General features: G+C 34.2%; 1 protein-coding gene across 1 annotated transcript in view; it reads right to left on the reverse strand.

Annotated features, from left to right (window-relative positions):
* Positions 1-5,214: 5,214 nt before the first annotated feature.
* The window catches only part of LOC149786739 (uncharacterized), a 28,351-nt gene continuing 6,585 nt past the window's right edge, over positions 5,215-26,980 (reverse strand). Inside the window, exons 3-6 of the mRNA XM_089975970.1 lie at positions 23,383-23,589; positions 19,243-19,358; positions 10,607-10,748; positions 5,215-8,273 (exon numbers count right to left, since the gene is read on the reverse strand). Coding sequence (XP_089832096.1) covers positions 7,485-8,273; positions 10,607-10,748; positions 19,243-19,358; positions 23,383-23,589 — 1,254 coding nt within the window. The 3' untranslated portion in view covers positions 5,215-7,484. The remainder of the gene's footprint in view (positions 8,274-10,606; positions 10,749-19,242; positions 19,359-23,382; positions 23,590-26,980) is intronic.

Genomic DNA, 26,980 nt, shown 5'->3' on the forward strand with positions numbered 1-26,980 from the left:
ACCCCACGATGCATCATGAGCAGTAAATTGAGTCAGTAATTATGTATATTGTTCTTCGATTTAGAATGAATCCGTTGCAATTCTGACTGCAGTGGTAGGGAATCTATTCATCATCCATAATACATTTATAGAAACATAAGCGAGCATTGAGGATCTTAAATGAGTACACTTAAGTGACTCACCATCAGTCTAACTAACAACTGTATCTAATCGTGTTATGTTACACAAGTAAGCGTTATCACTACTTACAAATATATCTCTCTTTCTTGCATCGGTGATTATAAAATCATATTCAGCATCATCTACAATTAATTGTGCATAATGTCGTTTATGATCATATGCCCCGCCTTGAGTAAATTTACCGATTATTCTTCTACCGAGATCTGTTGCAGTTTTATCAGAACGTTTCTGTTATGCCAATCAAACTTGTTTCAGAGGACGGTATGATATAATTGATTCACATAAATTCATCGATATCAACATCGCTGCATTTCGCATATATCGTAATAAAACTATTGGTGCCCAACGTTTTGCTGAAAAGTGCCTACGAAGCCAAACATAACAGATCGGATGAAGACCTTTAGCAAACTCGAATAATACAATACGAGCGAATCCGGTAAGAGTAAAATCGGGTAGGGGTCCATTTATCGATACTCTTGTCATCTCATGTGTGGGGTGTCCAAATCTTTTAATATACCCAAAACACTTTCCGTAACCAATAAAACTTCCAGGATAACACGCTACCATATATCAACCGAAATAACATCCTTGTGGTCATACTTGGTATTCCACAATCCACCGTGTCCGTATTTACAGCAGCATAGTTGTACGTCTTCAAGAAATTCAAATCGTGTTGCCTTCCACGAAATTTTTCTCTTGCGAAGTGAGCTGCAACAGATGGAACTGTAAAACAATTATTCAATAATTGCTCAATATTCTCTGTTGAAAATTTCTGCGCAAAATGTTTCATTTCTACATGGAGAGACTCTTTACGATATATTTCGCCGTTAGGATGTACAAATTGATCATATTTGTTATCATCGGATCCCTTAAATAGCCATACTGATGCATGATCGTTTTTACTTATTTCGTGAATAAAATAAAGCATGTTTCTCCCAGAGTTCTCTGGGGGAGGTGTGGGGGGGGGGGAGAAATATTACGGTTCGATCTCGTGGAAATATTGTTACTGCGTGAGTCAACGCGTGCGCATTATGATGAATAATTTCAATTAGGGCTCCTCTCGATTTATTCTTTGATTCGTATAAAAAAACATCACCATAAACTGTCACACTGCAGAATTCGTAGCGATATGTCTGAAAAATTGTTAAAGCTACGGTAAAAATCTAAATCACACACAGTCATATAAAATCTCTCCTGTTATCTTTTTAACAATTATTGGAAATTTTAATTTTACTAACCCGGCGACATCATTTATTGTAGCTCCCGTATCCGTAACTAATTCAGCCCATTGGTTTATTTTTTCACGTCGTAGATCCATTAACCCATTTCCACGCATCGAGTTTGTAAAATGTTCGGTTACGCGTTCGGATACACAATTCAGGTTTGAAAATCTGATTGGCGCAGGATCATTAATGTTGGGGTTATCATTTAGCTGATAAATTCCATAAATAACCGCGGTCAAAGGATACGCTCGTTTGTAATATGGTCTGTCAATACCAGTAAACATTCCTGGCTTGGAAATTTTAATAGCAAAGCGATTTTTCGATTATGAAAAGCATGATCACGTTTGTCACGGATAATCCACTGAACGGAATCTGTTTCTGCTAGCACAAAAAGCTTCACTCTGAAAAAAAATATCTTTGATCGTTGGGATAATCTGCAATCTTTTTCGCCCGCTCATCGTTCATTGTAGCATCAATTACTTCGTCGACACCTTTGGTGTTGCGTATAATTTTGTATAATTATGCGGAGGGAGTCTTGGTCCAATACCGTACTTACGGTGTGTCGTTGGAGTTAGACGGAAAGCGAAGTTCTGTGTATAATGTGATGGAAAAATATATAGAGAACTAGAGCGGTATTATGATTAAAAAAATAACAACGTCGAAGACGCTGCTCTTGATGAAGTTATAAGAAGCCCTGAAGATTATATAGTTAAATTTGTAAAGACAAATTATAATTAAGACAAATAATATTACACATAAAATGGAGCAAAAATAATTTCTCAGACATCCTATCATCATAAATTATGAAACATCTCGTGATTGTGTAATCAGACACTGTCAGCGGAAAAGTCAGTCGGTGTTGTTGATTATCTTAGATTGACGGCCGAGGGGAAGAGATATCTCCCTTATAAATGTATATTCGAATGTTTCTTTGGGGTGATCAAAGACGGTCTTGTGATCGATCATATTGACGGACATAAGCTCAAAAACTCTTAACACAACAGTTCAAGCTATTAAAGAGAGAGAGAGAGAGAGAGAGAGAGAGAGAGAGAGAGAGAGAGTGAGAGATACCTCTGCAGGTGGTAATTCTGGTAGATGTAAAACTTCTGCAAGGAAGGCAGTTAAATCCCTAAATATTGAGACGGGTGAAGAAAAAATATTTCAGTCATTGATCGCGGCTGGCAAGTATTTTGGTATTCACTCGCAAGGGGTACAACGTGTTGCAGATAAAATACAAAAATCAGCATTTTCACGAAAGTATGAAAAATGGATTTCATATTGTTATATTCCATAGTGTTTGATAAAATCAACAGCGATGACTCTGCCGCGGATATGTAACGCTGTTGATAGAGTTAGAGTTGTCCCTTGATCTGCCAAGGTGGATAGACTTCAGAATACTTGTAAATAAATATCTTTTGTCATTGTAACCGGGGCGATCATACAATTTAAATGTCTGCGTGATAATTGACATAAGAAATTAAAGAAAATATTTCATTTACCACCGTAAACTTCAGTCCAAAATGACTAGAAAGTCGCTGATTCTCCATCTTTATAGATATACATACACTATTTCCAGTGAATCATTGTGTAAGTTCCCAAGATAACTCACTTAAAATATTATAACTATAGACGGAGTATTTCGACTTCCTTGTCAGTCTGGATTTTCCAGTGAATCATTGTGTAAGTTCCCAAAACTCACTGCAAACATTATGTGTATAAATATAGACGGAGTTTCCAAAATAACTCACTGGAACTATTGTATGTATGACTATAAAAATGGAGAATCAGCGACTTTCTAGTCAGTCTGGACTGAAGTTTACGGAGGTAAGTTAAATATGTCTTTCAATAATCTAGAGATTGTCTTTTACACAATTGTATTATATCAGATGGTTGAGAAATATAATTTAAATATATATTATATACCGTATAATGAACTATGAAAATATCAATGATAATATTTCTGCAATAGAAAAATTGGAAAAAGACAACATAAAAATAACTGATGAACTAAATCATGAAAAAATTATGTCTGATTTTGTAACATTACGAAAATGTAAATATGAAGGTAGATGCACACTACCATCGGAATACAGGTTCTTAAAACGAATTCAAAATTATATGTTTCAATCGTTGGCTACAGTAAAAGAAAGTGAAGTGAGGGGATTCGTCCCTGTCCCTCTCGCAATAGAAAAAATTCTTTGTCCATTTTCCAAATAGTGATCTAAATCAATGCTTTCTCAAACTGTTAACTTGTATAATTAGATACGACTTTGTGAGGTGGTAACGATGGCGTCTTTGATATAGGGTCAAATACCGCAATTGCTTCACGACCGCATATTGGTGGATCGGTTAACGTTTGTGTTGCTAGCATTGAGTACTAAACTCTGACTTTGTGAGGGACTTTGTGCGCAGAGACATAGTGCATAAATTCCTGCGGTGGAGCTAACCCATACGAATCAAAATAAACAATTCCACGGGTATCAATTGCGTATTCTACCCAGTGTGTTCAAGGTCCAATTCTGTTATCGAGGTTGAATATTCCTGTTTCAGTGTTGTTTGGCCGTTGTGGTAATCGATTGGGCACAAAGAAACCTCTAAAGTTTTTACTTTTATTTTTAGTTGCTAGCAGCATCAAGTAAATCAAAATTTGACATTGGTGAAATCAACGAGGTGGTCCTGAAAGTCTCAGACCGTTTCATCTATGAGTTCCCGGAAGTCTTAAACCCTTTCTCGTTGCTTTGTTTAATGCCATTCCAACAGCTGTTCCAACAGCACATAACGCGGCCGCGTTTGCACATGATGGAGCTGCTGCGGCTATCAGGGAGGTTATTGCCGCGAGAAGTGGAAATATACCGCCTGTCTTAGCAGTATCTTTGATGGCACCAGCGGAAAGTTCAATTCGTATTCCAGTTTTGGATTGTTTGGCTTTATTACGATGTTTAAGTTCGCGTTCTGTCAACGATAGTTTATTTTGAACACCTGTAATCTGACTGTGTTTTAGCGTTATTGTGCTTCCTGTTTTTTTACTGATGCAGTTTGAAGTTTCTTAATCTGACCAGGAGTCAGACCGACACTAACATGATGATATGATGACATTTTATGATAATAGGGTTTTAAATCTTTACATATTTGGAAAACATTACATGTTTTCTACTGGTGCATCAACGACTTTCATTCGACCACCAACATCCTCAATTAACATTGCTTTGTCACTAAGTATGATCGCAATTGGTCTATCACCAGGAAAAAGTACCGGTGGACCAGATGATCCTGCTAGTACTCGAGCTATACGACAGATTGCCTGAATAAATCATGATGTTTCAGCGAGAAGTAATAAATCGGATAGTGTTGTAAAATCGCGATATCGATGTTTTGTATGCGTCCCTTATATGATACTAATCGATGTTATGCTCTTGCAACATGATTATGTTCAAAATACAACAGTATTTCTTCAGATGGTTCTTGATATCTGTTTATTCTCAGGGCAACTTCAGAAATTCCAGATGGGTCAAATACCATTGGAGTTTCTTCTTCTATGTTTACTCTTTGGTTTGCCTGAAGCACAACAAATATATGTCATATATATATATATATATATATATATATAGAGAGAGAGAGAGAGAGAGAGAGAGAGAGAGAGAGAGAGAGAGAGAGAGAGAGAGAGAGAGAGAGAGAGAGAGAGAGAGAGAGAGAGAGAGAGAGAGAGGAGAGAGAGAGAGAGAGAGAGAGAGAAGATACATTTAGGATGAAAAAGAAATCATATACACGACGGAAGTACACACAATCTTGGGACCAGACACAACTAAATCGCTTAAGCAAACATACATTTATTCAACGTGAAGTTTGCGAGTCAGAGACAACCGAAAAGAGAAAATGTTTTTGTACTCTATGCCAAATAGTTACATAACTAAACGCATCATATCAATTGTGTATAGGTATGATTCAAAACTATTTTTGTCATTTTCGTCATAATGCTCTCTACAAAGTAAAATAATGTATAATACCCCATTTCAAGATGTAACAATAACTGTATGCACCAATATCTACAAGCTCTATTGTTAGGTCATCAATATGTCTACTACGTAAAATAACGTATACTAGTTCCTTAATAGACGTAAAAGTAAATGTAATTGCACATTTTGTGTTGTACAATGGTTAAGGTTAAAACCCAAACAAATCGTATGGGATGTCTTAATTATTTTGTTGCCTTTGCAACAACCTTTATACTGGTCACTAGAATTCAGAATAAGTTTTCGGAATACTTTCAACTCTCCATTTTATTGTACCAGGACAAATTGAAGATACCATAAAACGGAAAAGGTCAACGTATCCCTTGAGTCACGTTCGTTTAACTTTATAAAAAAAAAATTGTATTCGGCATTTACTTACTATGTTTTCTGAATGTATGGTTTGTTAACCATACATTTACTTTGTAACATGATTAGTTTTATTTTTTAATAGTTTACGTACCAATCAAAGGCTCGTATATAGAACACTGTGTTACCTGATTAATATATGTACAAATAACTTGTTTAACGCATCTTTACTTGTAGTGGCATCGATAGTAGACCAAGAGTAATACAAATTTCTTGAGAAGTACATACTCTTTGATGTATCAAATTCAGCCAATCTCACGCCATATTGCCTTATGAATATTCACATTCATGTTTAGGTTAAACGTGGTAGTTTTGTGTTTTGGTAATATTGGTATTATACTTTGATTACAATCAGTTCGAAAATCCACCAGTTAGTGTTAAGACAACCTCTGCTTGTCAAATATCTAAAATCTTCGCTCAAACATATAAAATCTTCGCTGATCTGAATGTATACTGCTAGGAACCAAACTTTTATGAGCTAAAGGATATTATCCTATATAACAATTTTGAATTGATATGTTTCAAAAATGTGGTAAAATGCCAATCCAATACTACTACGGTTACTACTACTACTACTACTACTACTACTACTAATAATAATAATAATAATGATAATAATAATAATAATAAGAATAAGACAAGTCATTTTAAAAATAAAAAATTATCCTGCATTTGACCAAGGTGACCAAGGTGACCTAGATTACATCGTGGTTATATAATTACCATTTAGAGATGCAGCTATAATATAAGCTAATACAAATTGTATAATGTGTGCATGCATTTTTCTCTTATATATATATATATATATATATATATATATATATATATATATATATATATATATATATATATATATATATATATATATATGACTAAATTTTTTCCAAGTTTTAAAACTAAACCGTACATAAAAACATCAAGCAGAGCCTTCACCGAGATATTCACAGATCAGTTCAACAATGCCAGATAATTTTTAAGAAATATAATGGTGTATGATATCGAGTGACGGAGTTACTTGATTTTAAAATAGACATATAACATCTTTAGCTTTGATTGTTGGACACTTACTACCAAAAAGAAATATTAATCTCATAACAATTTCGTGAACTGCAAGGTATATAACGCTCAAACATGGTCTATCCATAAGATTGAAAAACTATTAAAATAAGAATAATAGGTTATTGTGACCTATGTTTGACCGTTGGTGCATAGTATTATATACGGAGATTACATATATAAGATTTTATACCTAAAAACACAATGGCATTAGGGTGTCAGTGCAAATTAGTTAAGAAATAAAGAAAAAAGTATTAACATTGTCATAAAATAACTACATGCAATTGTTTGATCGATAAATGTAAGTCCTCGTGCCCTAATTATGTTATTAAAGGTGATTATACCCATCGAGGTTCATTACTACAGAGAACGTTAACTAAATGCAGATTCGTAACGTAATCGGTGGAGAGTGGTTACATGTGACAGTGATTGTTTTGCTTGTTTTGTAAACACATTTATTTTACTATTTTGTAACGAAAATAAATTAGATAATCACATGTTGATTATGTGTGGACATTACTATGTAAAGGTACAACATTGCCACGACTTCGACAAATGGTATAAGCAAATGTCTTTTATTATAGTTTAGCGTTTGTTATTTTGACCTTTAGAATAATGCCATGCAATGGCAATAATATATGTATGGCTTTTAAATGTCCTTTTCCAATTCAAGTAAACGGTTTGAACATTCATTTAACTTTGCTTGCAATGTTTTGAACATCTGTAGTGTGTTAATGTTCGCATATAAATCTTTCTCAATGCGCATCATGCATGCGCGAGTTGATGATATTATATGCACAGCGTCCTGATTCAATTCAACAATCCATTTGCTATAATGACTTGAAAAGGAATCAGTTATGAAGTTTTGCAGACGATTTTCAGATACAAGTTTATCTATGGCTTTTACAGTCGCTTTAGTCAGCTTTTGTGTGGATTTTTTCTTGCCGTGGGCAATTCGATCAATAGCCCGGTTAAGTCCTGGGATTAGACCAACCACACGAACAACAAGCACAACTGTCATCCAAATGGGAGATGAGGCAAGAGCAATCGTAATGCCCATGCTAGATATGATGCCATTTTCGTCTGAACTAAGGCTGCCACTTTGGCCTGAACGTTTTAAGAAGCTGAAACCGAGATCAAGATTATTTAATTTACCGATCCTCGAGTCAATTTTAAATTGCAGTTTCTTGCAATTATCTGTAAGTCTGACTGATGCCTGTTTTAATGGGCCAGTGTCTGCCGTAGCCCACTCTAAAATAGCATCTTGAATCCGTGCTTTGATTAGCGAAGGTCCAATTTCTCGTAGTTTACTCATATCTGGAGCACAGTTGGCCCAGTCAAAGTGTTTTCTTTGCGTATCTGCCCTTTTTAAATACTCCTCCAAGTCTTGTAATAGCGATTTCTCTTCTTGGCCGAGCATTGCCTCAAGCTTATTGCACTATACAAAAGTAAGAGTAGTAGTAATAATAATAATAATAATAATAATAATAATAATAATAATAATAATACTAATAATAATAATAATAACTATAGTTTAATGTAAAGCTGTATATTCGATCATACATGTTTTGGTTATGTTTAACTATTCTACCTTTATATATGATCTATGGATAAGACATTTCTGCTGTTGGTGTGCACACGATAAGACATAGGTGAATCAGTTTGCAAGGTTCAAATTATATATCATGCCCTGAACAGTACATGAGTCGCTATACATAAAGCCTGCATATGCCATCAGTATGTCAAGATTACAGCATTCGCAAAAACGATAAAGTAATTATATAATAACACGAATAAAGGAATAGTAAAATATATACTCATGCACGTATAATACACCCTATCTTGCATTGTGACCACGTGATTGAAATTTGTTTATAATAATTTATCAATCCAATACTTTACACGTAGTTACTTACAGATTTAACTAATATAAGCACTAAATAGTAACTGCACTGTGGTTGGCTTATATACCTTTTGATTCCATCAGATGCTATCCATACCTTTTGTAAAGTGTTGAAGAAACTCATTGATAAGGCAAGACTATCTGAAGTTACAAAATTGTATCATACGCTGTGTTCCCTGATATGCTGGAAAAGGCAATAACTCTGGCAAATGAAAAAGCTAGGTTTCTGATATTTTCATTACATACAGATTGGATGGATCATTTCATCTTCCAACGTCCAGAAGTCGAGACTAAATTTGTGGACAAGATACCTCAAAACTATAATAAATAATTAGGATCAAATGTAAGTTGATCCATTGCAAGAATGTCTAGGACAAGTTCGATACTTGACAATTAGCTACAACAGAGGAATGAAGGCAACAATTTCGTCTGGCTTGTTTTCTCCTTTGGTGAGTATACCCCTAGTTCACTCACTGCATAAAAAGGTACAAAGAATTAAAAAAAAGAAAATGGTTCCTCGCTTAAGGTCTTTTTGGGACATGATTTAACGTAGCATTATGCATTATGACTCAGCGCGAACAAAACATCACTTTAGTTTTAGACAATTCTTTGAATGTTAGCAGTTTTTACTAACTTCTTTTGGATTTTATTGATTGTATAACATTCAAGATTGTTATACTCCGAAGTATTCATGAACTCTCAAAAGCTCTGCTGATACATATTCTAGCTCGTAACAAAATGATTCGCGGATTCAAAACTCTCCTAGCTCAGATAGCTCTCCTCAATATCATTTCTCCCTATCGTACGTCAAATATACATCCAATGACTTTTAAGTCGATATTGTTTAGGGTTATATCACATTTAAGGTTGTACAAACTTATAATTTGAAAATGTGCCAATTATTATTGGAAGTCATGTATTCGTTTCTTCAGTTAGATTGCAATTACTGAACAATATAAATACACGAAACATATTTCATCAAAGAATTGACTGTTTAATGAGGTGTTGATTTATTTTACTTATTTTGAAGTTCTTATCATTACAATTGTTTCCTGCTGTTCCGTTTGTTATCAGAATGGCTTGTACTTAATTGTATTTTCTCATATCTAATGAAGAGGATGTAGACCTTGAATAATAACTAATGTTTTAATCTGCTTGCTTTTGCATAATTAACTAAACACTTGCAATGATTTTGTAATTCCAAGCACACAATTTTCATTATAAAAACAACAACGAAAATACAAAGAATCAAAGTTAAATTAATGACACTAACACAACGATTAAGAAAAAGAAAAAAACTGACAAAATAACATATAAATGTTACTAATGGAACCGCTCATAAATCTCAAATGGAATATGCACATCATTGATTATTTGTATTTTCTAACAATGATATTTTATAGGTTTTGTGGATGCTGTAAAACAAATGTATTCCAGATCTAAGTCATTATATATATATCGTATGTATTTATATTAATACAATCTGTCTGGCAGTACACTCGTATAATGATTAACATTTTTCTATTAAATGTTAAATCTGCATTGTTTAACAAATAATACATTTTGATAAGCTATATGCAGGATAAAGGATCTGACTGAGTAAACAATCATGCCTGAAATGTTTTTATGTTTCAATTTTCCATTCCATTAACTGATTCTTCTTTCAAGCATAAGTCACGCTTTTCTTGCTTAATATGTTTTATCTTGTTCCATTGTTCAGTTCATACTGAAGGCTTCATATGGATTCATAATACTGGTGGTATATAAATGTATTAGTTAAAATGTGATCAAAGGTGTCCAAAAAACGCGGTGCTCTGAAGGATTTACAACCGTTTATTTTTTACAACTGTTTTTAATAATATAAATACCTTTTCCACCTCTTTGGTAGCACGATCAAGGTATGCCTCTGCCCTTTTCATTTCCAACTGTACTTTCTCTTTCGATAGTTTCGCTGCAGTAATCCTCACGGTAGCCAATCCATTCACCCCCATTACAAAATTGTGAAGCCACCTTTGGATGAATTATATGAGCTTATATTGATATCAGGGACATATAACACATACATTCTGGCAAAAACTATATTTTAAATGTGACAAATTATTGCGGGTGGGTTGTGATAATGATGCCAGCTGATACTGGTTTATCACTAATTACTTTCTCTTCCGCCGTACATTTTCATACACTTATCCTCTCTTGTAATAATAATACGTAATGTTTTCCAGATGGGACGAAATATGATTTCAAAGTAGTTCGGAATGTCATGCAATGGAAACGGTTGGAAGACAGCTTATCATTATTTGTTCTGTAGCAATATAAATGGCATAAGCTGATGAGCCTTATATTGCATTTTAAAAAGTTATTAGTTATGACCTGCTGTTTTTGCCAAAATCACCTATTTGTTCTTTTAAGAGAGATGCATGTATGACTTTAAGCACACGGAGTGAACCATTTGTGAATGATATAACTTTATATTATAACACCGGAGTAAATAATAACAATATCTTTATATCTATATATCCTCCCCCCCCTCTCGTTTCATAATTTGAATGATCGGCTTTAACCTATATTTTACTTTTTCTGATGGGATCGGATTGCCTCCAATGGTAAGATAGTGGGATTATTATCGTACCTCTAAAACAATCGATAATCATGTTATTTTAGATTTGATATGAAACCCAATTGATAATTGTCCTCTCAGATCAAGGCGAATTGCTCCTCTGATCTATTTTGCATGTTCATTCATATATTTGTATTTTTGCTCAAAGCGAAACTGAGCATGCTGTTCGCTTGCATCATTTTGCATCATGATACAGTTGGACAGATATTGGAATACACAATCATTATATATTTCAACTAAAAGCATTTAATGATACAGACTGCGCAACAAAGAAAAGCTTTAGTAGCCTTATCAATCACCGACAAAATTGTTTAAATGACTATTTAAAAAAATATGCTTGACAAAAGGACAGATATGACTCAAGGTCAAATGCAAGGATATTTCAACACATTAGCAAAATATTACCTGTCGACAAGTTTACACTGTGAACAAAGGAAAAGCAGATTACCATGCAATGGATCAATCTATTTCATACGTTAAATAGTATGCTTAGTTTTACGTGTTCAACGGAAACGGACGAATGACTTCTGCAGTCTGTGTCCAAATTTAACTCTGAAGTTTGTCTTACATGTATGTCCACTGAAAAATCAAACTTGTCAATCCTGTCATAGTTCTTATTTCTAACTCCGTATGAATGATGATCTCATCGTTAGGAGCCAGAACCTATGCAAATCAATACCAAATTTATAAGCCAATCATAATAGTGCATTTTAGTACATGTTATATAAAAGAATAAAAGTTGTATTATTACAAGACTTAACTCTGATCAATAGTAAATTTTCTAAATTCAAAGCAATATTTGTTTAGCTTTTACTTTCAAAGTATTTTTGTCATAAGGCTTAAATAAATTATACTGATTCATGCATGCTGCTTTTGGGAATTAACTATACGTTTGTCTTCTTTCTCATTGATGAATCAGATAATGGATTAGAGAAGAGACTATGATAACCAAGCCGCTCCTATCTCTAGAAGCAATCAACTATATGTGGTCATCTTGATTTTAGGTACTAAATGGCATTATTTGCATCTTAAAAGGGAATATATTGCGTTAGGTTGACGGGATTATATGGCATTTGGTAGAAGACAATATATGCTATGGGGCAGAAGGGAATATATGGTATTCGGTGAATAGTACTATATAGAAATTGGTTGATGTGATTATATGGCATTTAGAAGAAGAGAACATACGGTATTTGGTGGAAGGGTATATATAATCCGTGTTGGTGCAGATACGAAGTCATCTATTGTGATCTACGACACGAGCGAAGAAAAGATTATATGTCCATGTAGTAAGGACCTAACAAACGCTATGTTGAAATGTACCGGATTTAAATCACGAGGTAAAACATGACTAAAAGTAAAAAAAAACGACGAATTAATTTTATAAAACTTTAGTACATTTCCTTTATCAAAAATATACTATTGTAAGAAAAAACATAGGAATACCAAAGTAGTGACAACTATATTTTGAATGCGTTTATTCTAGGTGTACAAAGTACACGAAGGTTCATCTTATAGTCAAGTAAAATCGCAATAGATTCTTAAAAAGGACGGAATAATGCAGCTGTCAGATAAATTAGATAACTTTAGAGACGCTAAGAGAAAATAATGATTTATTGATGTAAATAGACTGACTGTAGTTATGATGATTAGCTAATTTACGATATAATTATTAAAGTACAATTTCAGCAAAAGAATATTGCATAATGCAGAAGATACCAACATAAATATCAGGAAAGAAATGTAAAGCAATCTTACGAAGACCGGAAAGGGATTTTATTTCATCATGATCAAGGACAAAATTCCATGACAAGCTTTAAGATGGTATTTGATCATTATTGTTTGACACTCGGAAAAAAGTTACATCGAATTGGAGAAAGGGTGCGCATAACGAAACATGTCAACAAAATAATAAAATCAGTTGACACATACCTAAACAATACATTATAATGAATATATATTAAATACCTAGAACATATTTAATATTCTGAACAAATAGTATTGGTCATTAATTTATATGTCCTTAGATTAATCCCAGAATAAACATCTTGAATACAATAGCAAAATACGGATTGTGCATCGCATATAGTGCTAAATGGGCTGAGTTGTTATTCACTCAATCGTATATATTGTATATACGAAGTCACTTGAATCTAAATGTTTTAATGTCAGGTTATATACAATTATTTTCACATATTTAGGTAGCGACATAATTTGATAATGAGTCTTGTTCTTGAACAAGCACTTTTTAAACAATTTGGATGCAAGATCTTTTTTTTATATTTTCCCTCGTGATGTATTTGCGTACATTTGTCTGGTTTATCACTGTGCGAAATACACGTATCACTGGTTGTATAAATGTACAACTAAGTTCGCCCGTCACTACTGCCAGTGTGATCATCTTGAACAGTTGCATTTGCTGCCATCATAGAGTTGTGAGTTCTGTTTACATGTTCGTACAAGTAAATTGTCAAAGGGATGATAACAATTGAATTTGTATTAACTGCCTGCACATTTTAGTCATCAAAAATGTACATATTATCTCCGGATAACAGAATTTGCACATCAGCACTTCGCTAAAGTCTAACACCGTAAATAATCCATTCAACGGTTCTACAAGTTTCACATTTTATCAGATGCTAAACGAGAACTAAGTCCTGATGCAACACTGTTATTGCAGTGTAAGATATTCTCTTTGTGATTGATGAACCTGGTACACTCCGAACCGAAGTTAACCTTCTCTGGTTTTGCGAGTCGTTTGCACTGTTCCCAAAATGTGGGCCGTTCATGGGTTTGAAGAAGTGTATCTTGATATCATTGGTTTCTTTTATTCCAATTTAATATATAACTCATCGTAATGTTTTAGCGATGGTTTTCACAGAGCGATGGTTTTCACAGAGCGATTTATTTTATTTAGTCTAAGATGTTACTAGATATGCCAATCTGTATTTTCACAGTGCATACATTTTTTATCTGTTTTCATCTACACACAAATTTCTAGTCAGTACGAGTCATTTTTTCCATTCTGCTGTTGCAAAACATAGTTTACCTTTTCAGGTTGCTTTGATTTACCTGCGAAGATCCATTGGGATCTCAGAATCTCTAGAACCACATACATGTTTCTTTCATCCTTCAAGTTTTGGTTCATGACATTCAATTAAATAGTTATAGTTCATCGAAAATTGTTTGCAGACAAAGATTGACATATAGGACGATCATAAAATGTCATATAATACAGATGTATATTATACGATTCCAGGTTTTTCTTGTGCGATATATTTCGATTATGTGTCATTCGCGTTTAAATATCTGCTTGTGTGCTGTTAGTTTTCCTCTAATCCATGACATGATTATCTCTAATTGTAGTTGCTATATTTACACAAGCATCAGACGAAGATCTTATTAATGAATAGTAGAATAGTATTCAGCTAAGGCAAAATTGAAAGTTAAAATACTTAAATTTGTACAATTATCTATTAAATTGCTTTGCATCAGTGGGGCGTTTTTCACATAGCTATCAGTGACACATATTGATTTGAACTTAGCATATTGATAATCGCAATTTCAATAGCATAATTCTCTAGACTCTGAATATAAATCGTACTAATGATAAACTAATTGTAATCAGTCTTGCAAAATAACCCATATACTTGTACCGACATATACCTATTTCTGCATGTAATATATTTACAGCTTCTTGAAACACAGTTCCTTACTTGTGAATTTGCGATCACAAACATTTTAGCCAGCTGATCAAGTATTTGTAAAATAACCTGAGATTGCCGATTGATCGAATCATACAAATTGTGTCACATTTTTCTAACGATAAATTGATGTTAAAGTCATTTTTTTAATGGCATGTTCTTCTCATTAGTGTGGGCTATAAATGAGACGCTATTGTTTGTAAAGCATGCAACCTCCTTTTTATTTACTAGTTCGAGTACCATTTAGTATTGTGCTCCTACAAATTATTTCATATACATTGCTTTTACGAATTCTGAAATAATAAGTTCATTTACACCTTTTTTATAGCTTCGTTGCATACCGGAATTGGTCATTGCATCTAGGTATGCAATACTGCCCTTGATAACAAAAGACTTAAATATTTTAATCATTTAAAGAAATGCAAACTATGTGTAATGTATTTGGCCTGATTTGACGGTTGACGAAGATTTGTGTTTTCATTTAAACAATAACCATCAACTATGCAGATTATTTCAACATCAGAACACATCACAAATGACGTTCAATATTGTGTTATGTGTTCTGTAATTCTTGAGTTGAATGAGTTGTCGTTGACATGTTACATATCATGTAATGAGTGATTAATTCTTAAATCTGTGTGGAATTATTGATACTTTTTCAACAGATGAACCTACAGATGGTCCATACATTTTAAGCGGAGAAAACAAACTGTGAATGCATTCAGTGTTGTTTGCGAAATTCCAGGCAAAGATCGCAATTATTTTACAGCTGACCATAAATTTAATTTATCGATTATTGTTCACGAACCTTTGTATAAATTAGTCAAGCCTGTCAGAACTGCAATGTTTGAAACATATACACACGTTGGCCGGCTAATCGTCACTGACGGTGAAAAAATAACAATGTCGTAATGAAAAATACGTCGAACATGGTCTCTTGCGAAATTACATGAAATATGAAGAAGAAAAAAAAAGAATTTCCTCATACCTTTAGACATTTAGCCTTCATTTACCGCTTATAACGTATGGTACTCAGAAATGATTCAATCGTATAAAACGAACATCCGACGATCTTACTGTCCACTATAATACATGATTTCATGCATTAAACAAATATGGCCCGTGGGGCTTAATTCTGATATCGGTATTTGATTGAACGTCTGATTCACGTTTATTTGCATTTTGTACCTTTTGATTGAAGGCTTACCGAATACATTGCACTAACCAGTCTCTGCAAAAACAGTTAATATATATTTAACATCACATGAATATAGGAGTGAACTTGCTCTGCATGAGCAAATCATGCATGAACTATCATGAGTTATTTCAGAATCTAAGTTTCTGAATTGTTCTAGAATATTTTAGTGAATTAGATTGTTTGTTTGGTGCGCATCTAACACTGAATAATACGAATACACTCACTACTCATTCTTTTCTTCAGTCATGCCAGCTGGGTAAGAATCGTTTGGAAGAAATAGTGATTTATTTATAAAATTTGTTCCTCGGATTATCAGAGAGGAAATTCTTTAATTTAAACAGTTAGCACCTATTAGATTAGGTGAAGTTATTAAAGGACTTGAATATTTAAACAATTATATTGTATTATATAAACATTTTAAGGACTTCAGAGATATTCAACAATACATTAGGACAACGACACATTCGAACATTCATTAGGAACACCTTTGGCTATCTTCCAGAGTATTGTGAAATTGTTAATACAACTGTAGACACTGATCTAGGAATTATACACTGTAAGTTATTTTTAATTCTTTAACTTTGATATTATATTTTATTTCATTAAATTTATATTTCAGAAAATGTAATGTTTCTTGGGTTTTCTTTGTCTTTTTACGTACGTTAAGGTCCATAGATGTAGCAAGATTAATAAAAACTCTCCTAGCATTTTGAACCTCAGTAGAATATATTCAGAATCTAAAATTAGTTAAAGAAGTTTTGATATTGAAGAGATTTTGATAATTCATATGACCGTTTACTGAAACTGGAATTTCATTATTTGAAATTTTAGTAGTCGTTAATATTTTTGTTTTTTAACTGGGAAATTTTTAAGGGAATCAGCAAGTTTTTATCATGACACCAAAGTGGAGAATTTTATTCCCGATCCCACCCAAAATAATGTTGGGTTCTTAAAAAAGAACGAGTTACTAGTAATTGAACCTGCCGAATATTATGAACCTGCTTAGACGAAACCTTCTTTGACGAAACAAGTAATTAAGAATATCTTGATAGATTACTTAGTGAACCATAACGTTTTAGATAAACGTGTTTATGATTTGAAAAAGGAAAGCCCGTCTGGTTCCACCGTGAATTAGACATAGAGAGAATTCGGCTTCGGCAAGAGATGCAAAATAGTTTTGGAAAAGGAGAAAGATATTGAATTCCAGGAGAGAAAGAAACTGAGTGAGATACGATACAAAGGAGGAGAAAGATATGGAAATGCAGAAATGTAAATGCAGGAGAAGAGAAAGATATTGCAAAAGAGAAGGAATATATACTAATCCTATTTCAATTAAAAGAACAAAAGAAGGAGAGGGAGAAATATATAAGGAAAATGGAGATAGAGGATATCGATTAAGGTAATTGGGACTGACCAGTAAAGGGTACTCACATGAAAAGAGAATCTTGTATTAATTATCTGGTCCAACATGTCAGGCAGGTCCCTCATAGTAGAGAAAAGGAGGTAGACTTATTGTTTTCAGTTTTGAGAAAATTGTTTAATATCTGAAATAGTCTAAAGATTATAGAAATTCTTGATTGCAGTGTGTGCTTACTAGCACAGATTGCGATGTTTCTTATGGATTCTCGTCCCAATAAATTGCTGATTATGATGTGGGCAAAGACAATGTATATATGGCTTTTTTTTTCATATATCGTCATAATGTTAGAAATTGTTAAACGGAAGATTCACAAACTCATATTCAGTTTGCATGGCAAAAGTACTTTTGTTTGCTAGATGATGTACAGCTAAGAAGGTTGACAAATGTAATGGTAATCTTAAACAATTCGTACGATAGAAGAGTTCAAGGATTGTGGCATGAGTGACATTAGGACATATTTTGATGAGAAAGTGGTTCACTAATATCCATTTGTTAGTAAATCTTTCTCTCAAAAGGAATTAGTTACGAAGCCACGTTAGTCTCTTGTGGGTACTTACACATTTCAAACTGGTACAGCTGTGAAGAATCAAAGTTCGGATAGGAGGATGAAATCATTCTCTCATTCCACGTCAGCTTATTTTAAGAGCAAACGGCAAGGAATTTCGGATTGATATATTCGGAGAATCAAATAATATGAGTATAATAGAGCAGCTGCAGATGCTTTTGCTTCTAGGAGGTCAACGACACTGTCTTGGATTGAAAGAAGTATTTGTGTCGGGGCTAGCTTACCACAGTCTGATTTTGTTTGGAAGATTTACGAACCATAAATGGAAACAAGTGCGCAGCATCACTTGTATGTAATTCCATATCACTTGTTGATGATTAAGATAAGGCTACACCTAGTAAGATGTTAAAAGAAACAGTAGCATCTAAAAATATATTAAATTTGTTGCCGTTCTCTGATTAGACTTCATCCAGTGAAAATGCCTTAATGCAGGGAATATACAACATTGTGTTAAAGTGCCACTCGACTTAGAGTTGGGAACAGTGATTGGATCAAAACGATGATCGTATTGAAGTAAATATCATGTTTTTATACCCGGACTGTGCAGTTGCTAGATATATGGCATGATGCTGTTGAACAGGATATTATCCCTTCAGTGGACAACAGTTTGTGTCAGTCATTTAATCGCGTCACGTTTGCTTCTAGTTTACATCAATCAGGAATGACTGATTACAGTAATAAACATTTTGCTGCACATTTCATTGAATCTAATAATGGTGAATAAAAAATACAATAGTTGTCTTACATGAAGAAGTCCAGAGATCTCCTGCTTGTTAAAGAGGGTTACGAGTGAAATTGAAGCTACTTAAAGAAGAACTTGTTGCTTCCTTAAGAATGGGCTCCTTATGAGGAAAACGAGACACCTGTATTGCTACTTCAGTTTAAGTCCCTAGACGTAGCAGGTAGTTGTAGGGATCTTGTATGAAGCAAGTGGTCAACAAGCAAGCTAAAATCAAAAATGTCCAAAACAAAGCTACCCCTAAAGTTAAAATCTACTGACCGGTACTTGTCTCTCAATCGTGTTTCTATTGCTCTGACCATCAGTGTCTCCAGACTTTTCAACAACATTTTGAAATTATCCGTCGGATTGGCTTTCCATTCCAGAAGTTTAAGCTCCTGAAAGATTACAATGATTAAGTTAGTTTCAGATTAGCTCCATATTTGAAGGATATATATTGTAAAGAACCAAATATGATAAACGTATATTTGAGAAAATATGACATACCTAAACAAAATTCGTTTAAGTCTGATGCCATTATCATTATATAAAAAAATCTTAAATTTGTTCTTGGTTCTAAATATCCAGGATTTTATTGAATTCAAACGTCTTATGGTCTACAAAATATTTCCCGATGTGAAGTAGATATGATAAACCAGTCTGCGATAAAAACAAAACAGAATTAAGTAAAATCCCATACATTTGTTACGAGTGCTGAGCAATTATCTCAATAGTCCACCGAGTTTAACACAGTCAAAATAATAGTACCATTTACTTTGTTTGAATAAAGATAATATTGCAATGCGTGCAGGTGGCTGTGATGTTACCTTTTTTTTCGTAAACTGATACTTATATTTTGTATCAAAGCTGTTGCAGACGTTTTGATACACTCATGCTAAACTACGCGTTTTCATATATCTAAATGACTTCATGATATATTCATAACAAAAAGATTTGAGATAGATTGAACGTTTGTATAATCTTTAATGTAATTAATTGTGAATGGTATTGTGAAAATAGTGCCAATAGTGTGAAAGTGGTACAGGACATTCAGTCATATCTTCTATTTAGCTCTACCAAAGTCTGATACTAATGTGACCCATCTGAAATGTAATGGATGTAAATTGTGGATATAGATCGATCCTATAATGCCAAACATCATGTACTTGTTGAACACAAACCAGTATTTATATCACCTATTTTCATCATTTGAAAATGTTATTGTCTCCACAGTCATAAATGACACCATATGTCAAACAAGTATCAGAAAAAGACAGTGTCCGATATGTCACCAGGACTTGTCGCAAAAAAGAATACAAGTAAATATAACTGTGAGAGTTAAAGTTATACAGGAGCTCGCTATGCAGATCTTTATTGCTATTGTCAATTAGGATCTTGTTCTGGGTGTATTAAGCTACACTGTGAACTAAGAAGGTAACCTGTTGAATTTCATTGTGTTGGATGCAAATTCTGATCCTGTTTGGGGCCCCCAGTGGCCGAGTGGTCTAAAGCGCTCTCCGTTACGGATCACTGCCATCTCACCTCTGTCGGCGTAGGTTCGAGTCTCGGACTCGGCCAATGTGGGATTTGTGAGAAAGCTTGCCAGTAGCTTCTCGAGGGTCGGTGGTTTTTTCCGGGGTTTTCCCGGGTTCTTCCTCCACCATTAATACTGGCCGCGATGTATAGTCTATCGTGTGTTGAAAAATGGCGTTAAACCCTACAACAACAACAACATCAACAACTGATCCTGGTTTAAGCTACAAGAGAGGTAATCGATGTACCAAATGGAGATAAGTTGGGTCACTATAAGGACACTTATGGGGGTGGTCGATATGTTATGGAGGTATATGTAATGTTAAACTGAAGTATAATTGTAATTTAACATTACGTATTCTATGATACATACTACAATGGAGATTTAGCATTGCGGATATTACTGTGACCTCTAATGTGAATGCAGCATGCATTGTTATATGTGACTATATAGACTTTAATAAGAGTTTAAAGTTTCAGATTATATCACTATATGTATCGATGGAACTTCTAACGTTATGGACCGACAGGCAGAGAAACCTAGTGACAGACAAATACATACATGTAAAAACGGAGAAAAACAGTAAGAATTTTCAGATATATTTGTACATGAAAATTCAGATTGTATTTTTATCGAAGTAAACCTTGCAATTTATACATTTAAGTAAAGTCTATTCGTGTACAAGTTTCATTATCGAGAGAACACGAAGGAATTAAAAGTAAATCACGTACCACATACTTTATTATGATTAATATATTGTAGACAAAGGGTCTGTAACTGTACAAAGTATTACTGTATTCAAAGCTGGATGAAACGAAAAGCAGCTTCGTCTCGCTACAAATGTTGCAAGCAAAAACATAATGAAACATTACAAAGGTGGCCTAGTGTATCATCTTTATTTTTATACATTCGACGATACTAATGGGGGTGTAATACAATCTTGGTTTCAAATGCATTATACTAGCTTTTATACAGACACAGAATAACATGCACACAAGGGATGTCTTAGAATAAAAAGGCAATTAAGTGTTAAATGCAAACACTCTGATAATTTTGACAACTGAGATCTTCATTAAACGTACACTTGATGAAAACGCACGATATGGTTGTTTCTAGATTGGCCAACCAGTTCACATACAAAAGGTGGTAGGATATTATTTTTGTCAAACAATCATCAGTTTGTAGAAGCATACAATTACGCACACAATAGTGTAACTAGTGCGTACGCTGTCATATTTTATTCATACAAACTTAGCACTACAAGTACAAATGGGGCACAGTGTGAACGATATTTGTTAATACTAATAAACACAGCTGCAAACTGGGATGTAATAGCACATGTTTCATACAAAGACACAATAACATGTACTATTATCGATGCAGCATGACAATTATTTTCATACCTGTCGTTTGTTCTCCAGACAAATACACAATCACACATACAATCGGGGGTCGGATATGCTATTCCTTTTCATACAGCTTTATATGCAAGTAACGGTTGCTTATTACATATTTTAAACAATCGTTAATTTCATAAAAACGTACACACATTCAAATTTTGAATGTAGTAGAATATAATTTTTCATAAAATAAAATTGTGCATACAAAATGGATGATATGCATGACATTTTTGAAACAAACTGTTTCTCATACAACACATACTTGAAAACATTTAAGGGTGTAGTATGCTATAGTTTTGCAAACCAATTGTTTCTGTCATACACACGGGCTATGTTACACACAAATTTGGATCGTGCTGGTATATATGTATATATATATATATATATATATATATATATATATATATATATATATATATATATATATATATATATGTATATATATATATATATATATATATATATATATATATATATATATATACAAGCAAACAATTGTACATACACATCGATGCATTTCATTGTATTCTATAAAGCATTCATTTTTTCATATAAAACGTAATTACACATACAAAAAGTGCTTATGATATGTTTCCACGATTTTTCACACATCCATACAGATACAGCCGTAAACGGCATGATATACACACAATTACACATACAAAAGGTACTTGATATTTGTTTAATATAAACACACTAGTACCCATACCAATGAAAACGGTGTATACGGTGAAACACAACACTGTTTTATACAAACAACTTTTCCACATACAAATGAGAGTGTTGGATAAACTAGCTATACCAAATTTGCTTATACTTACTAACGCACAAAACACAAACACAGTTATGCGTAGGGTATGATACTGACTGTTCATACAAAACACAAGATTACGCAGACAAATGGAGATAGGGTATTAATAATTTTACAAGCATTATACTAGAGCGAGATAAGGACAGGGCATCTCGTTCCATAATGACAGCTTAGTTTGTGTACCTTTTCTGGAACATGTTGAAAGTAATTACCTGTATCATTTAGTTTCGTCATATGATAGATGGCTGCTATTCAAATCTATTTTATATGCAAATCTCATCACATATCAAAAGGGACATCGCAGGATATTGATGAGCACAATTATCCGGGAGCGGTATCAGAAGCTAACTACCATACTACATATGGAATTCTCTTACAATCTTATCCGATTACCAGATATCTTAAACATTAACCATGAGTTTTACTTTGGTAATTTATTATATATAATGACTGCACGGTCCTCATATAAATCACGGAAGGCATCCCTGCTAAACTAAATATCCATACTATACCCAAGACAATATTAGTGCAATGTCTACACTATGTCACATTCATTCCAAAGATACAATAATTCATATCACATTGAAATGGTCTTTACTTCTATATGAATTTAAGTAACTGTTAAAAATGGGCCTTTCGCTTCTGATAACAAATCAACTATAAATTATAATTCTTACCAGATCCGCATTAAATTGTACAATCTGCCAGTCTTTCAACTGTCCGCAGTATTTGCTTATTTTTCTTTTTGTATCCTCTAGTACGGCTTCCCGGTCCTGCATTGGAACCAAATCACATTTGTTACACACGAAGATAGCGTTGCTAAAGTCATTTATGTGGTCTTCTTTTGAGGCAGATCCTGCAATCGCCTCTATCAATTTTCTGATCTGAAAAAATATTTTTCATTTCATTATCAGCATGAAATGCAGCTTGACTGCTTTATGTTTTAAATAATGTAACTGTGATACAAATATTTACCTAGTCATTTTTCTAGGCAAAATCCAATGCCTATATATTTAACTCTCGCGGAGGTGGATTTGCTGTCATCACAAAGAACTCCATGATCAAATGTCTTAACCACACCACAACATTCAATTATGACCACACATCATTTAAACTAGTCCAAAAACAAGCTGACTGACTCTCTATTTTTGGAGCAGTTTCCGAATCTCCTGTAGTATGGAAATTCGATAGGTGGCAACCTGCTTATTCCAGGAGACTTCAACTTTTACTTTGACACTCCCGGAAACCCCAAACAGATTAAAACTCATAGATTCCATTAATGTTTTCAACCTCAAACAGTCAGTTAACCAACCCACCCATAAACATGGTCACATTTTAGATTTGATTCTTCATAGACCTGATGATAACATTATACGGTCCTCCCTGGTATCCCATGAACTTGCATCAGATCACCTCTGCATTATATGCCATCTTGACGTATCAGTCCCTAACCCTCCACCTTTATCTGCTACTAAGAGAAACCTGTATGATAAATAGAACCAAACTAATGCATGACATCCAAGGAAACCTAACAACTTGCTTACCTCCTACTGCAGAACAACTCGATAACTGCTTGTGCTCATTGCTCGACAAACATGCCCCAGCTACCAAGTGCAGAGTATCAATTTAAAAGTGTTCTCCATGGTATAGCAGTGTTAGGAACCAGCTTCGCACTGCTAAAAGAGACCGCCGTAAAGCTGAGAGGCTTTGGCTTTCCACCAGACTCACTATTCATAAGGAAATATATGTAGCCGCTAAGAAGAATGTCACAAAAAGTCCATGCAGCGAAGTCAGCCCACTACACTACTAAGATCATAGAAAGTTCCAGATGTAAAGAGCTCGTCGAGATTACTAGGAAGCTAATGTCAAGGAACAAATCTACACCACTTCCAGCTACCTTCTCTCCAGTCGACCTTCCGGACATGTTTGCAAATATCTTCCTTGACAAAGACAAACCATTAGAGATAAGCTTGACACCACAATTTAAATTGACTCGTCGTCACCATACAGCTTAGATACATCATTTGAACGGCAACCATTCGCAGCATTTGAACCTGTCTCTATTGATTTCGTACGTACAATCCTGATGAAGAGTGCACCAAAGTCATGTGAAATTGATCCAATTCCAACATCACCGCTGCTTGAGTGCTTAGATCAAGTATTATCTTCACTAACATATTTTATTAATACCTCTCTGTCCTCCGGGGAATTCCCGTCATTTTTTAAAATTGCCATTGTAAAGCCTCTGTTGAAGAAACCAACACTAGACCATAACGATTTAAAGAACTACAGCCCAGTTTCTAATCTCCAATGAATATAAAAAATCTTAGAAAAGATTGTTGTATGCCAGCTTATATCTCATCTGAACTCAAACAGTCCTTTTATCAATGTACAATCTACATATCGTCCTCTCCACAGCACTGAAACCACTCTTCTAAAAGTAGTTAATGACATTCTCTCTGCTTTGGATAGCGGAAAGTTTACAGTCCTCACCCTCCTTGATTTGTCTGCAGCATTTGACACAATATACCATGATATATTACGTCACCGACTCCAGCATGTATTTGGGATTCATGACACAGCCTTACTGTGGTTCCAGTTCTACTTGGCCAAAAGGACACAAATTCTGTCTGCAAATGGAATACACTCCAGCCCAGTTAATCTATGTTGTGATGTTCCACAGGGGTCTGTTCTTGGAACTGTTCTCTCCATTCTGTACACACAAGTGTCATAGATCAACATCAAATTTCTCACCAATTGTACGCCGATGACACCCAAATGTACAAATCTAGCCACCCAAGTGAAGTTGATGCTATGATCCAAGGAGTAGATATGTGCATTTCTGATGTGGAATCATGGATAACATGAAACAAGCTGCAGATGAATGATGATAAAACTGAGGCCATTCTGATCACAACACAAAGACTTTCTCATTCACATCCTTTACCTCAAACAATACATATCAGCAACACCAACATTTAATTCACACAATCAGTACGAAACCTAGGTGTTACACTGGACAGTATTCTCTCATTGCACCAACATGTCATGAACAAATGCAAGGTTTCATATCTTGAGCTGAGACGCATCAGCGCCATTCACACTTATCTTTCAGCTGATGCCACTAAGACACTAGTGTGTTCATTAGTACTTTCAAGACTGTACTATTGTAACTCAGCTCTGTCTTGTTCATCTCAATATCTATTCCAGAAACTTCAAAACGTTCAAAACACAGCTTCTCGGATCATACTTAGAGTACCACGATCAGAGCACACCTCCCCGCTGATCTGTACCCTACACTGGCTATCCATTTGATCCAGAATCAAACACAAAGTATGTTATCTGTGTTACGTTTCATTGACAGACTCCAGTCCAACATGCCTATCCGACCTCTCTCATGTGTACACACCAGCAAGATACTTACGCTCCTATTCTGACAATCGTATAGTCAGTATTCCCACTAGGAAAACAAAGTCATATGGACATCGTTCCTTTGGATATCAGGGGCCAGCAACTTGGAATGAATTGCTCACTGAACTTAGACACACAAACACAGTGATCTCATTCAAGAGGGCTCTCAAAACTCACTTATTTCGGCTTCAAGAACAAACTTTAAGACCTAATAATGTTTCCTACCTTAAATATTTTCAGCAGCGTTTTATATGTTTTCTAATTTCATGGTGCTTGTTTTTGGAATCATATCATTATATATGTTTTTATCTTATAGGTGTTGTCTAATGTTGTAAAGCGGTTATAGCTTCTAAAGATTAGACACTATACAAAGTCTTCATTGTTACTATTATTATTATTATTATTATTATTATTATTATTATTATTATTATTTACTTAAGATCATAATAAGAGAACGTTGGCCACAACATGAACTATTGCATAAGCTTGACATAAGGTTTTACATTGCTCGCCATACTAGTTTAGTTGGTGGATGAGCTGTTCAATATATGTGTACGCATTTTTGCATGTATATATATATTCACTTAAATTGAAGACCGTACCAATTGCCATAGTGCTTCTTGCGACCGACGCGGATGCGGGAAGTTGCGGGTTTCAACCAGTCATACCAAAGACTTATAAATATGAAAATACATGCTGCCTCGCTATGTGCTCACTATTAAGATGTATATCAGGACTTATCGGTCTAATTTCAAGTACGTGAAACTGAATGGGACATAATGGTACATGCCTTCGGCAAGATGCCTATGTGTTAGACATCACGATAAACTGTGACACCGCAGACATAGTAGTGATATGACTGGA

This window comes from Sinohyriopsis cumingii, chromosome 12 (genome assembly GCF_028554795.1).
Source record: "Sinohyriopsis cumingii isolate HCF-2022 chromosome 12, ASM2855479v2, whole genome shotgun sequence".
NCBI classification, from domain to species: Eukaryota; Metazoa; Mollusca; class Bivalvia; order Unionida; family Unionidae; genus Sinohyriopsis; species Sinohyriopsis cumingii.